Raw genomic sequence first — 13,767 nt, 5'->3', positions numbered from 1 at the left:
GCCTCCTTCTGCACTGTAGCGGTTCAATGTGAGACTTTGCAGTAGCTGGCCCAGGATTTAGAGATCCCTCAGTGGGTCTCCTGGACCTGGGAATGTTCATCACGTCCTGCAGGCACAATTTTCCAATGCTGCCGAATTCAATCGACTTTTGAACAGCACACCCCAACCCCAAAATTCCACCCCTGGGTCACTAACAACTCTTTGCACTGGATGACATTTGGGGCATACCGGATCAATTTTAACCGAGGTAGCCATTTAATTACCTTCTGTAGCCACAAAATAGAGAAGAATTAAAAAAAAAAGAATCTTTATTGTCACAAGTAGGCTTACATTAACACTGCAATGAAGTTACTGTGAAAATCCCCAATTCCGGCGCCTGATCGGGTCACAGAGGGAGAATTCAGAATGTCCAATTCACCTAACAGCACGTCTTTCAGGATTTGTGGGAGAAAACCGGAGGAAACCCACGCAGGCACGGGGAGAACGTGCAGACTCCGCACAGACAGTGACCCAGGCCGGGAATCGACCCTGAGACTCTAGCGCTGTGAGGCAACAGTGCTAACCACTGTGTGACCGTGCTGCCCCACTGTGGGATTGATTTCTGTCACTAAAACACTTTACAAAAGTAAGGTAAAATCGCGATTTTAATAATAATAATCGCTTATTTTCACGAGTAGGCATCAATGAAGTTACTGTGAAAAGCTCCTAGTCGCCACGTTCCGGCGCCTGTTCAGGGAGGCCGGTACGGGAATTGAACCTGCGCTGCTGGCCTTGTTCTGCATTACAAGCATTCGATGGGCCGAATGGCCTCCTTCCGCACTATAAATTCAATGATCTATGAGAGTATTATGCCTAAATGGACTATTAATCCTGACAGGTTCTGACACATTGCAACAAAATACTTTATTTACATTCATGCTAATTTGGGAGACCAAAATGAATGTGCGAGTTGTCAAACTCACTCACAAAGTTGTCTACTTACTGTTGCCTTTTCTGAAACAACATGATGTATTTCGAGGTGTCGTAGCATGACCCCTTTAAGTGGCAATTGTTTGCCGGCCTCATGACCTGTCCGGGACCTATCATGTGGGAGCGTGTGAACCCTGGCCAATGGGAGGAAGGTGGGGGCCCAGGGGAGTGTTCCTTGTCGAGGAGTAAAGACCAGGGGCGGGATTGTCCATTGCCTTTCGCCGAAATCGTGAAACGTGTTTGGGCGGAGAATAGGTTCCGAGTACCCAATTATTTTATTTTCCAATTAAGGGACAATTTAGCGTGGCCAATCCACCTAACCTGCACATCTTTGGGTTGTGGGGGTGAAACCCACGCAGACATGCGGAAACTGTGCAAACTCCACACGGACAGTGACCCAGAGCCGGGATCGAATCTGGGACCTCAGCACTATAGGCACAAGTGCTAACCACTGCGCCACCGTGCCACTCCTTCTATTAATATTTGTGAGCAAAAGCATTCATTTTGGGTCTTGTTGCGAACTTCAGTTTCTCACCTGTGTTTTTATAGTGTTACCGTCGCTGCTTTTATTCAGCTCTTCCGTTAATTCAATCACTGCTTTTTGGAGATTTTCAATTATACCATCCTTCCTCTTGGATTCTGCCTCAAACTGAGAGAGGATCTTCACCTTATCTTCCAATATCAAGACACATTTCTCCTGTTTCCATTTAAAGAAGCAGATTTTGTTGATGAGACAGCCCGGCAAAACTTTCAGATAGGAAGTTGGGATTTAGTTCCACAGCATGCGGTATTTGACCAGTTCCTCACCTGGCTGACAGGCTGACTGACAAGCCCTGGCTTCTGGCTCAGCAGCCACCCACTACTAAAACCCACAAAGCAGTTAAATCAGACATTGCCAAACCCCATTAACATTTAAATTGCAAACTTGTTCCTGGGAATGCATCGGACTCCCAGAACTTCCCCGGCCACAATAAAGCTCAACTTCGAGCTGGTCTTTCCACCAGTCCTATTAACTGTGAAACTGCACTCAAACCCACACGTCTCGCTCACATTAACATTCCACCCCTCTAATTATTTAAGTTTCTTGCTCTCTCACTGGCTTGAACATTTTTTTTACCATACCTGGAAAACCAGTAGATTGCTTTTTAACTTCAAATATCACCCACTCAGGCTGGCCCTGCCCTTCACCCCCAATTTTATCCAGGTGAAATCAAACCATCTCATGAGAATAGTTTGGAAATGGTGCAGCGATAAGGCCCTGTTTGTGGTAAAATGACCAACTGCAGGCATGATGGGATGTTTTCGGTCAACTGGAACCTATTACAGACTGAGGGTCAACAATGCATTTTGTATAATAATCACACATTATAACTTTTGCTCAGTCAGCGGGGTACATTTGGAACGGGGATTGCGTGATATGAAGTTCTCAGCAATTCCTTGGCATGTTGCCCACCCGTCCTCGACCAATGCCAACTCCCCCAAGGTGAAAATGTAAACCACTAATCCCCTTTAGGCACCAAACAAAGATTGTAAACACAAATACCAATTCTTCTCTTTCACAACTCCAGATGAATCTGGACCTAATATAATAAACACTCTGCAAATGTTGACAATTACACAATGGTGCTTTGTACCTTTTCGTGTAGCATGGCAACGTACCAAGGGACACCATCACTGGCACCGCTTTTATAGTCTAAGAGGCCGTCTGAATCCTCCATGTGAGATGAGGTTGGGCAACCTGTTGAACTTCTGACAAAGGATGAATAAGCTGCAGAAGAAGAATCAATGAGAATTGGTCAGTGTCTCTGGAAAATGGCACCTTGCTGAGTTCAGGTCTTTCAGATTTCCACACGTTTCCCTACACAAGATAGTGTTGACTCTCTCATTTTGAGGAAACACAATGTCAGGTTTTAGAATTCTTACTTTTCAGTCATACCAAGTCTGAAGAAAACTTTTAACTTTCACATTTTTGAGTGTCCCGTTGTTGCAATGTAACTAACGATGTAACTCTTGCTCATGTATTTGCTTTGTTTGGCCCCTTGTTCCGCACTGTAACCAATCACTGTTTGTCAATGTACTCTGTCGATTATTCTTTTTGTCTACTATGTAGGTACGTTCCCTTGGCTGCAGAAAAATACTTTTCACTGTACTTCGGTACATGTGACAATAAATATCAATCAATCAAAGTGTGAGATTCTCACATTACAGCTACAACAAATTTGGTGAGTGACTTGGTGCAGGAATTATGTCACCAGGAAGATGTCATGACCTTATCGAGGGTACCGGGGATGTCGATCAGGACGGTACCAGGGATGAGAGACTTCAGACATGAGGAGAAGTTGGGACAGTTCTCCTTGGGATTAGAGACATTTAAGATGTCATCTAATGGAGGGTTTCAAGATACTGGGAGATTTCAATAAAGGTTTTAAGGGAAAACTAATCTCTGTGATGGGTAGATCAATAACTAGAGTCAATGATTCAAAATTGGCAAATGGATTAGAGGGGAGAAAAGGAGAAATGTTTTCATTGGGAATTCCTGAATCAGGAATGAAAATTCCATGAATGGCTGGCAACAGGCTGAGAGCAGAGCTTTCCATCCTGGTAGTCTTTTAAACATAGGACCCAATCTGCTGATTTGGTACATCAGACAATCCTTTCTCCTCTCACACAAGATGATATGATCTCTAAGCATTGCCCTGTCTGTCATCTTGAGATGATGATTTTCACCTTGATGGCCAACTCAATTAAACACCGCCTGATCTGGTTGGGCTGGCCAATCTGGCAAGGCAATCTCTGGCAGCTTTTCTGTCGGCAGAGCCAGTGGACTGAGAAGGTGTTGCTGCAGGCAACATTAAACACACCCATTGTATCATTATTCCACAGCATTTCAATGGAGAAATCTTACCACTTGTGCTTTTGTCTTCGGTTAGAGGTACCTTGCTTTTGTTGCGATCCTGAATTAAAAAGAAAAAGCAGAATTTTCTTACTGAGATCAATCAATCTTCTTGCCTGCTCAGGAAAGCATAGGATTAGGATTTCTGTTAATACTGATCTTGAGTGCATGAAAGGGACAATAACCATTCCACTGACAACTCATGAAATTTGGTTCTGCACAATTAACTCATTAAACCTCAGTGGAGCCAACCAGAAATTGGGAACTTTAGCAATGGGATCAGGTCATTTAACAGAACAATCTGACTGCTCATTGGAAGATATTCCCCACCCAGACATCTTCTTACTGTCCCTCACAAAGGTTTCTCGTTCCACAAACATATTGATTTGACAGATAGTTATACTGTCTTCACCCATTTCAGTGGCGTCTTATCCTTGCTGGTCTGAAATTCCATTGATTTTTTTAAAGTGTAAAATTAGGGGAATTTATTTTCTTGGACAGCAAATTTGGATGAAAACAAATTTGGTGAGTGCTCCATCCCAAACGTCCATTTGCCTCTGAATGATAACAGGAAATGCTGCCGACACTCAGCAAGTCTGGCAGAGTCTGTGGGAGGAGTAACAGAGTTAATGTTTCAAGTTCCTTCTGACTTTTCTTCAGAGCTAGAGCAGCCATTTGGACTCAATATGCTAACTCTTGCTTCTCTCGCCACAGGATTTGCTGAGTATATCCAGTATTTGCTCTGTTTGTTTCAGATTTTCAGCATCTGCAGTATTTTGCATTTACCCCCCGAATTACAACTGGTGCTTCACACAAAGAGCACGATTGGCTGACTAGGGTCAGTGGCACAGCACCTTGAACCGCCTGCTGTTATGGATATGGGAAAAAGAATAGACAGCAGATGACCATCTGGTCCACCATATCTAACCCACCCTGGTGCACACTACGAGCCTGTATGCCCACATTTAGCCTTTCAGTTAACATTTCAGGTTGTTTACAGGAAAGGTCACTGACCTGAAACATTAACTCTGTTTCTCGTGAGGGCAGCACTGTGGCGCAGTGGGTTAGCCCTGCTACCTCACGGCGCCGAGGTCCCAGGTTCAATATTTTTTTTAATTCAGTGGGATGGAAAGACAAAGTGTAGTTGATGAAAGCTCTTGTTTTCCTTTCTGTTCCAGCTGAGAATTCTTCAGACCAAAACAAATTGTCACATTTTGTATTATTTGTTTTAAGGGCGGCACGGTGGCGCAGTGGTTAGCACTGTTGCCTCACGGTGCTGAGGTACCCAGGTTCGATCCTGGCCCCGGGTCACTGTCCGTGTGGAGTTTGCACATTCTCCCCGTGTCTGTGTGGGTTTCGCCCCCACAACCCAAAGATGTGCAGGGTAGGTGGATTGGCCACGTTAAATTGCCCCTTAATTGGGAAAAAATAATTGGGTACTCTAAATTTATTTTAAAAAACCCTGTTTTTCTCTCCACAGATGCTGCCTGACCTGCTGAGTATTTCCAGCATTTTCTGTTTCGATTTCAGCTATGTCATTGTCTTAGAGAGGCTAAATCAGTCAACAAAACCCTTGAGGGTGGCATGGTGGCACAGTGGTTAGCACTGCTGCCCCACGGCGCTGAGGACCTGGTTCGATCCTGGCTCCGGGTCACTATCCATGCGAAGTTTGCACATCCTTCAGCATGGGTTTCAACCCCACAATGCAAAGATGTGCAGGGTAGGTGGATTGGCCACACTAAATTGCCCCTTAATTGGAAAAAAAAAAGAACTCTAAATTTATTTTTAAAAACCTTGACCAAATTGGTGGTGGTGGTTGGGGGAGGGGGCAGAGAGAACATTCCCATTTAGCTGATGCAACAAGACTGTGTTCCCATTTCCGAGCACCTTTTTTACATGAAATTCATTTCACACAGGATTCCATCTGGAAATTGTCCAATTTCCAAGTCCAAAGATGTGCAGGTTAGGTGGATTGGCCGTGCTAAATTGCCCTTAGTGTGCAAAATTGCCCTTAGTGTTGGGTGGGGTGACTGGGTTATGGGGATAGGGTGGAGGTGTTGACCTTGGGTGGGGTGCTCTTTCCAAGAGCCGGTGCAGACTCGATGGGCCGAATGGCCTCCTTTTGCACTGTAAATTCTATGAATTTCTGGCTGATTCATCAGCACGCACAACTCATTAGTGTGAATCCAGTGAAGCTCACCAAGTGGAATTATGGACCCTTCCAATTGCTTTCCTCACTCCTAATCTTAAAATATTAACAGGTCTCCCCACCCCACCCCTCTCTCTCACCTGGTGGTTGGCCCCAGTGTTAAAGTGAACAATGCGCCCAGATGAGATCATTCGTCTCTCAGTGACGGGATTGACTTTTAAAAGAAATTTTACATCAAAAGCAACAAAATACTGCCGTTTATTTCTTTGCAGGAATGAGATTAACAAACATTCGCCTGGCTTTGATTTCATGACCAAACATATTCTATAAGGATGACACGGTGGTACAGTGGTTTGTACTGCTATCTCACAGCTCCCGGGACTCGGGTTAATTTCCAGCCTTGGGTGACTGTCTGTGCAGGGCCGGCCCAAGGTACCGGCAACTCGGGCAGTCGCCCGGGGCGCCATGTGCTAGGGGGCGCCAGAGACTCGGGTCCCGCGCATGCGCAGTTGGGCCGGTGCCAACCAGCGCATGTGCGGTGGCCGCCCTCCCCCAGGGCGCCCCCCCCCCCTCCGGCCGCCCCCCCCCCTCCGGCCCGCCCCCCCCCCCTCCGGCCCGCTCCCCCCCCTCCGTCCGCCCCCCTCCCTCCGTCCACCCCCTCCGTCCCCCCTCCGTCCGTCCCGGCCCCGCCCCCCCCTCGGCCCCCCTCGGCCCCGCCCCCCCTCACCCCCCCCCTCGGCCCCTCTCCCCCCCCCCCCCCCCCCCGAAGGGCGCTGAAGTTCAGCTTGCCCGGGGCGCCAGCAACCCTAGGGCCGGCGCTGTGTCTGTGTGGAGTCTGCACGTTCTCCCCGTGTCTGCGTGGGTTTTCTCCGGGTGCTCCGGTTTCCTCCCACAGTCCAAAGATTTGTAGATTAGGTGGATTTGCCCTGCTAAATTGCCGCTAAGTATCCAGGAATGTGCGGGTTAGGTAGGGTTATGGAGATAGGGTGGGGGAGTGGGGCGTTCTTTCAGAGGGTCAGTGCAGACTCGATGGGTCAAATGGCCTCTTTCTGCACTGTAGGGATTCTGTGATTCTAAGTGTAATTGTCAATGAGTTAACATTTGCGACAACGGGGCAGAAATCAGGAATCATGGACAAATTGTTCTATTTAACATTTGTTAAATCACAAGCAACACAGTATGATTGAGAAAAGCTGATATCGTCAACAAACCTTTTGAGCTGAAAGTTCGGCGTCTTGCTTTTTCTGATCTTGATTCAAACATTTATATTTGGACGAGTCTTTCCGGGTCTGATAGTCACTTCTTTGAAAAACAGAAAAACCTCTCATCTTCAGGACGACCCCTTCTCTGACCTTTCTTGTTGGTGGACTGCACAGCCTCAAACCTCGCCTAAAATATCTCTGGACACAAATGAAGATCTGTGGTTGTAAGTGCAGAAGCAATAAATCATTTATTGTCTCAACAAGCTGCTCTATTTGCAAAGTCAGTGAATAATTTATATGATGGGTACCCCTGTATTGAAGGAAGGAGCTCATTGTTTTGTGCTCCAATTGTTTTACCGAAGAGCGGTTTGAGTTGTGTCAATATAAATTTGGTTCCCCAGAGTAAACACCAGCAAAGAGTGGAATGATCTGTTTCTGTGTTCTTTGTAATTGTACATAACATGCCAACACTTCGAAGGTGACTAAATATTTACCTCCAATAAAATTGGACAAAGTCGTTCCTAACTCCAGTCCCATGGAAGCAAAACCAGGTGAAGACCCATCACCAATTCGATCCAGTGACAGTCAATCCAGTGACAATCCCAATTGAGTCTTTGCCCTGTAGCCCATGTGGTAATTCCAGGAACTGGAATGCTGCATGGCTTTCTTCTCTAAATCCGCTGATTTCACACACAGATAAACTGTAGTTGCTGGGAGCTTTTCTAATCTTACCCTATTGGTTTATCCATATCACCACAGGCGAATAACCTCTGAGGATATTGTGGTCAATATTCTGCAAGTTGTGCATTAATGTCCGCTTTCCCATCCAGTGGGTGGTTCATGCAAATGACATTAATTCTATGCACGGACCTCAGCATCAGAGAGTGGATAAGCGAATAAAATGTCTGGAAATGTCGATTTTTGATTTCAAATTTGGGAGAGAGTTTTTTTTAAAGCAGCCTCCAACTCACCAGCAATATCCCTGCCTAGTGTAAAACACCGGCTGCTTCTATCCCGGAGGCTCTAGTCGATGGGCTGAAGGGCACCTTTCTGTCCCCGGACTGAGTGGGAGGGAGGGAGGGAGGGATTGCTGGATGGAGCTGCCCTCAGCTACTGCAATAAGGAAATTATCTTCACTCCTTCCAGGCGCAAGGTCAGGAAGATAAAGGAAATTGAGGCCAGACTTTGTTGCTCAGCAACCTGGGCAGGTCATGAATGAGAGGCCCGTGCGCCTGCGCTCTTCCTTTTGCCATGATTTTGAGAGGAGGTGAGGGTGTGTAATCCTCCAGCAGAGAGGCCACCCAGAGAGGCTCAGTGTCTGAACCGCCCTGCTGGGTGCAGGGGAACATTCCTTCAACCCTGATTGTCCCTCAATCAATATTGATGCATGGAGCAGAGGGACCTGCCACACAGCTATCCCAGGGAATGCCATTATTCTGCTGGAACCCATTTCCTGGAGCTGTTCTGCAGCTTATTTAAGGTGACATTTACCTTCAATGTCCCTCGCCTGAGGTGTGGTGACCCTCAGGTTAAATTACTACCAGTCAGCTCTCCCCCCTCAGAGGGGAAAGCAGCCTCTGGTCATCTGGGACTATGGTGACTTTACCTTCCTTTGTACCCTGGAGATGTAATTACTCTGCTTTACACAAACATTTGACTTCAAACAAGTTATCAAAGACGGGAAACAAGCTGTTCACGCATCGCAGCGCTATTAATGTAATAGTTTGTTCAAACATACACTTGTTGACAAGCACCAGGTAAAGTTAACAAACTGACCATTCCCAACCTTACACATGACTGTCAAAGGGAGAGACACATTTGCATTTACAATCCAGAAATGATCCCACTAAAGATCTTCGGTCGCACAACACAGTTTTTAAAAACATGTTTTCTGTGTTTGGAGTTGGGTTAATTCTCCAACTGTAACATGAGAGAAAACCCTTGTGCATTCTCCCAGTACCAAACCTTCAGTCCAACAGACAAACCCGGAGTTACTCCAGCCCTCCACAACTCATTCAAATGCATCATTTAGTGTAGGTTTTCCACTGAAACTGCCTTGCACAAGCCACATTCACATTTCGAAAATGTTCACCTCCCATTCTGCACATGAACTAAGAATAAAACACTCAATTTCCAGGTTTCTTTGTCAATCAGTTTGCCCAGAGTAACAGGGAGTATTCCCAAACACGCAGGGTTTGACATTGAAATTCGGATTGAGCAGAATTGAGAGACAGAACGGCCACTCGGCCCAACTGACCAAGTCCACAAGTCTCATTCTGACCCTCTTCATTCCCCCTATCAGCGGTACCCCCCCCCCCCCCCCCCGTTCCACTCTCCCTCGGGTTTATGGAGCTTCCCTTTAATCGAACCTGTTTATTTTATTTCAGCCACTCCTCGTTGTAGTGAGTTCCCCTGCCCGTGGTGGAGATTTATTGGAGACTCTCCTCTGATCCTGGACTCTGGAATAGTGGGGAATGTTCACGTTAGGGATGAATCCCGTGCTGGGGATTGGGATTTGAGGAATTGCTTGGTTTACAGATTGAGGTATCACTTCCCATTAGCAGATTGCAAATTACACCATTTATTTCCACGCGATATAATCACTGGGTTGTTGTTTATTCCGTAGATATCAGATTGGAAACTTTGCTGCAACGACACATTAGCCATGGTATAATTCATCACTAACTTTCTCATCCCACTCAGCGGGTTCTGTTAGAAGCTTCACCGCACAGAGAGTTATTGCAGCCACTGGCTGGGTGCCCAGCACAGAATCTCCCATTGACAGGGTCACCCTCTAACCCCGTGGGGCACCCTCTAACCCCGTGGGTCAGTCCCCTCTCTAACCCTGTGGGTCACCGGTCTCTCTAACCCTGTGGGTCACCGGTCTCTCTAACCCTGTGGGTCACCGGTCTCTCTAACCCTGTGGGTCACCGGTCTCTCTAACCCTGTGGGTCACTGGTCTCTCTAACCCTGTGGGTCACTGGTCTCTCTAACCCTGTGGGTCACTGGTCTCTCTAACCCTGTGGGTCACCGGTCTCTCTAACCCTGTGGGTCACTCTCCGACCCTGTGGGTCACTGGCCTCTCTAACCCTGTGGGTCACTGGCCTCTCTAACTCTGTGGGTCACTGGCCTCTCTAACCCTGTGGGTCACTGGTCTCTCTAACCCTGTGGGTCACTGGCCTCTCTAACCCTGTGGGTCAGTCTCCTCTCTAACCCTGTGGGTCACTGGTCTCTCTAATCCTGTGGGTCACCCTCCAACCCCGTGGGTCACCCTCTAACCCTGTGGGTCACTCTCTAACTGCGTGGGTCACCCTCTAACCCTGTGGGTCACTCTCTAACCCTGTGGGTCACTCTCTAACTCTGTGGGTCACTCTCTAACCCTGTGGGTAACTCTATAACCCCGTGAGTCACTCTCTAACCCCGTGGGTCACTCTCTAACCCTGTGAGTTACTCTCTAACCCTGTGAGACACCCTCTAACCCTGTGGGTCACTCTCTAACCCTGTGGGTCACTCTCTAACCCTGTGGGTCACCCTCTAACCCTGTGGGTCACTCTCTAACTCCGTGGGTCATTCTCTAACCCTGTAAGTCACTCTCTAACCCTGTGGGTCCTTTTTAACCCTGTGGGTCATTCTCTAACCCTGTGGGTCAGTCTCCTCTCTAACCCTGTGGGTCACTGGCCTCTCTAACCCTGTGGGTCACTGGTCTCTCTAACCCTGTGGGTCACTGGTCTCTCTAACCCTGTGGGTCACTGGTCTCTCTAACCCTGTGGGTCACTAGTCTCTCTAACCCTGTGGGTCAGTCTCCTCTCTAACCCTGTGGGTCACTGGTCTCTCTAATCCTGTGGGTCACTCTCTCACCCCGTGGGTCACCCTCTAAACCTGTGGGTCACTCTCTAACTGCGTGGGTCACCCTCTAACCCTGTGGGTCACTCTCTAACCCTGTGGGTCACTCTCTAACTCCGTGGGTCACTCTCTAACCCTGTGGGTAACTCTATAACCCCGTGAGTCACTCTCTAACCCCGTGGGTCACTCTCTAACCCTGTGAGTTACTCTCTAACCCTGTGAGACACCCTCTAACCCTGTGGGTCACTCTCTAACCCTGTGGGTCACTCTCTAACCCTGTAGGTCACTCTCTAACCCTGTGGGTCACTCTCTAACTCCGTGGGTCATTCTCTAAACCTGTAGGTCACTCTCTAACCCTGTGGGTCCTTTTTAACCCTGTGGGTCATTCTCTAATCCTGTGGGTCAGTCTGCTCTCTAACCCTGTGGGTCACTGGCCTCTCTAACCCTGCGGGTCACTCTCTAACCCTGTGGGTCACTCTCTAACCCTGCGGGTCACTCTCTAACCCTGTGGGTCAGTCTCCTCTCTAATCCTGTGGGTCACTGGCCTCTCTAACCCTGTGGGTCACTGGTCTCTCTAACCCTGTGGGTCACTCTCTAACTCCGTGGGTCATTCTCCTCTCTAACCCTGTGAGTCACCCTCTAACCCTGTGGGTCACCCTCTAACCCTGTGGGTCACTCTCTAACCCTGTGGGTCACTCTCTAACCCTGTGGGTCATTCTCTAACCCTGTGGGTCACCCTCTAACCCTGTGGGTCACCCTCTAACCCCGTGGGTCACCCTCTAACCCTGTGGGTCACCCTCTAACCCCGTGGGTCACCCTCTAACCTTGTGGGTCACCCTCTAACCCTGTGGGTCACTCTCTGACCCTGTGGGTCAGTCCCCTCTCTAACCCTGTGGGTCAGTCCCCTCTCTAACCCTGTGGGTCACTCTCTAAACCTGTGGGTCACTCTCTAACCCTGTGAGTCACCCTCTAACCCTGTGGGTCACGCTCCAACACTGTGGGTCACTCTCTAACCCTGTGAGTCACCCTCTAACCCTGTGGGTCACTCTCTGACCCTGTGGGTCACTCTCTAACCCTGTGGGTCACCGGTCTCTCTAACCCTGTGGGTCACCGGTCCCTCTAACCCTGTGGGTCACTGGTCTCTCTAACCCTGTGGGTCACTGGCCTCTCTAACCCTGTGGGTCACTGGCCTCTCTAACCCTGTGGGTCACTGGTCTCTCTAACCCTGTGGGTCACTCTCCTCGCTAACCCTCGGGGTCACTGGTCTCTCTAACCCTGTGGGTCACTGGCCTCTCTAACCCTGTGGGTCACTGGTCTCTCTAACCCTGTGGGTCAGTCTCCTCTCTAACCCTGTGGGTCACTGGCCTCTCTAACCCTTTGGGTCACTGGTCTCTCTAACCCTGTGGGTCACTGGCCTCTCTAACCCTGTGGGTCACTGGTCTCCCTAACCCTGTGGGTCACTCTCCTCTCTAACCCTCTGGGTCACTGGCCTCTCTAACCCTGTGGGTCACTGGTCTCTCTAACCCTGTGGGTCACTGGTCTCTCTAACCCTGTGGGTCAGTCTCCTCTCTAACCCTGCGGGTCACTGGTCTCTCTAACCCTGTGGGTCACTCTCTAACCCCGTGGGTCACCCTCTAACCCTGTGGGTCACTCTCTAACTGCGTGGGTCACCCTCTAACCCTGTGGGTCACTCTCTAACCCTGTGGGTCACTCTCTAACTCCGTGGGTCACTCTCTAACCCTGTGGGTCACTCTATAACCCCGTGAGTCACTCTCTAACCCCGTGGGTCACTCTTTAACCCTGTGAGTCACTCTCTAACCCTGTGAGACACCCTCTAACCCTGTGGGTCACTGTCTAACCCTGTGGGTCACTCTCTAACCCTGTGGGTCACCCCCTAACCCTGTGGGTCACTCTCTAACTCCGTGGGTCATTCTCTAGCCCTGTAAGTCACTCTCTAACCCTGTGAGTCACTCTCTAACCCTGTGAGACACCCTCTAACCCTGTGGGTCCTTTTTAAACCTGTGGGTCATTCTCTAACCCTGTGGGTCAGTCTCCTCTCTAACCCTGTGGGTCACTGGCCTCTCTAACCCTGCGGGTCACTCTCTAACCCTGTGGGTCACTCTCTAACCCTGCGGGTCACTCTCTAACCCTGTGGGTCACTCTCTAACCCCGTGGGTTATTCTCTAACCCTGTGGGTCACTGGTCTCTCTAACCCTGTGGGTCATGGTCTCTCTAACCCTGTGGGTCACTGGCCTCTCTAACCCTGTGGGTCACTGGTCTCTCTAACCCTGTGGGTCACTCTCCTCTCTAACCCTGTGGGTCACTGGTCTCTCTAACCCTGTGGGTCACTGGTCTCTCTAACCCTGTGGGTCAGTCTCCTCTCTAACCCTGTGGGTCACTGGTCTCTCTAACCCTGTGGGTCACTCTCTAACCCCTTGGGTCCCCCTCTAACCCAGTGAGACACACTCTAACCCTGTGGGTCACTCTCTAATCCTGTAGGTCACTCTCTGACCCTGTGGGTCACTCTCTAACCCTGTGGGACACTCTCTAACCCTATGGGTCACTCTATAACCCCGTGAGTCACTCTCTAACCCTGTGGGTCACCCTCTAACCCTGGAGTCACTCTCTAACCCTGTGGGTCACTCTCTAACCCTGTGGGTCACTCTCTAACCCTGTGGGTCATTCTCTAACCCTGTGGGTCACCCTCTAAC

General features: G+C 49.0%; 1 protein-coding gene across 3 annotated transcripts in view; it reads right to left on the bottom strand.

Annotated features, from left to right (window-relative positions):
* Positions 1-8,356, bottom strand: part of LOC119979727 (coiled-coil domain-containing protein 27-like) — a 49,789-nt gene extending 41,433 nt beyond the window's left edge. The window contains exons 1-5 of one of the 3 annotated variants that reach the window (XM_038822309.1): positions 8,185-8,356; positions 7,223-7,429; positions 3,875-3,923; positions 2,604-2,737; positions 1,505-1,666 (exon numbers count right to left, since the gene is read on the bottom strand). In XM_038822309.1, coding sequence (XP_038678237.1) covers positions 1,505-1,666; positions 2,604-2,737; positions 3,875-3,923; positions 7,223-7,339 — 462 coding nt within the window. In that variant the 5' untranslated portion in view covers positions 7,340-7,429; positions 8,185-8,356. Of the gene's footprint in view, positions 1-1,504; positions 1,667-2,603; positions 2,738-3,874; positions 3,924-7,222; positions 7,430-7,707; positions 8,135-8,184 lie in introns of those variants that run through there. The other 2 variants (XM_038822308.1, XM_038822310.1) reach the window with 2 other exon arrangements.
* Between the last annotated feature and the right edge of the window lie 5,411 nt (positions 8,357-13,767).

This window comes from Scyliorhinus canicula, chromosome 16 (assembly GCF_902713615.1).
Source record: "Scyliorhinus canicula chromosome 16, sScyCan1.1, whole genome shotgun sequence".
In the NCBI taxonomy this organism is placed as follows: Eukaryota; Metazoa; Chordata; class Chondrichthyes; order Carcharhiniformes; family Scyliorhinidae; genus Scyliorhinus; species Scyliorhinus canicula.
The sequence above is the reverse complement of the archived record's forward strand: the minus strand, read 5'-3'. Positions and strand labels throughout refer to the sequence as shown.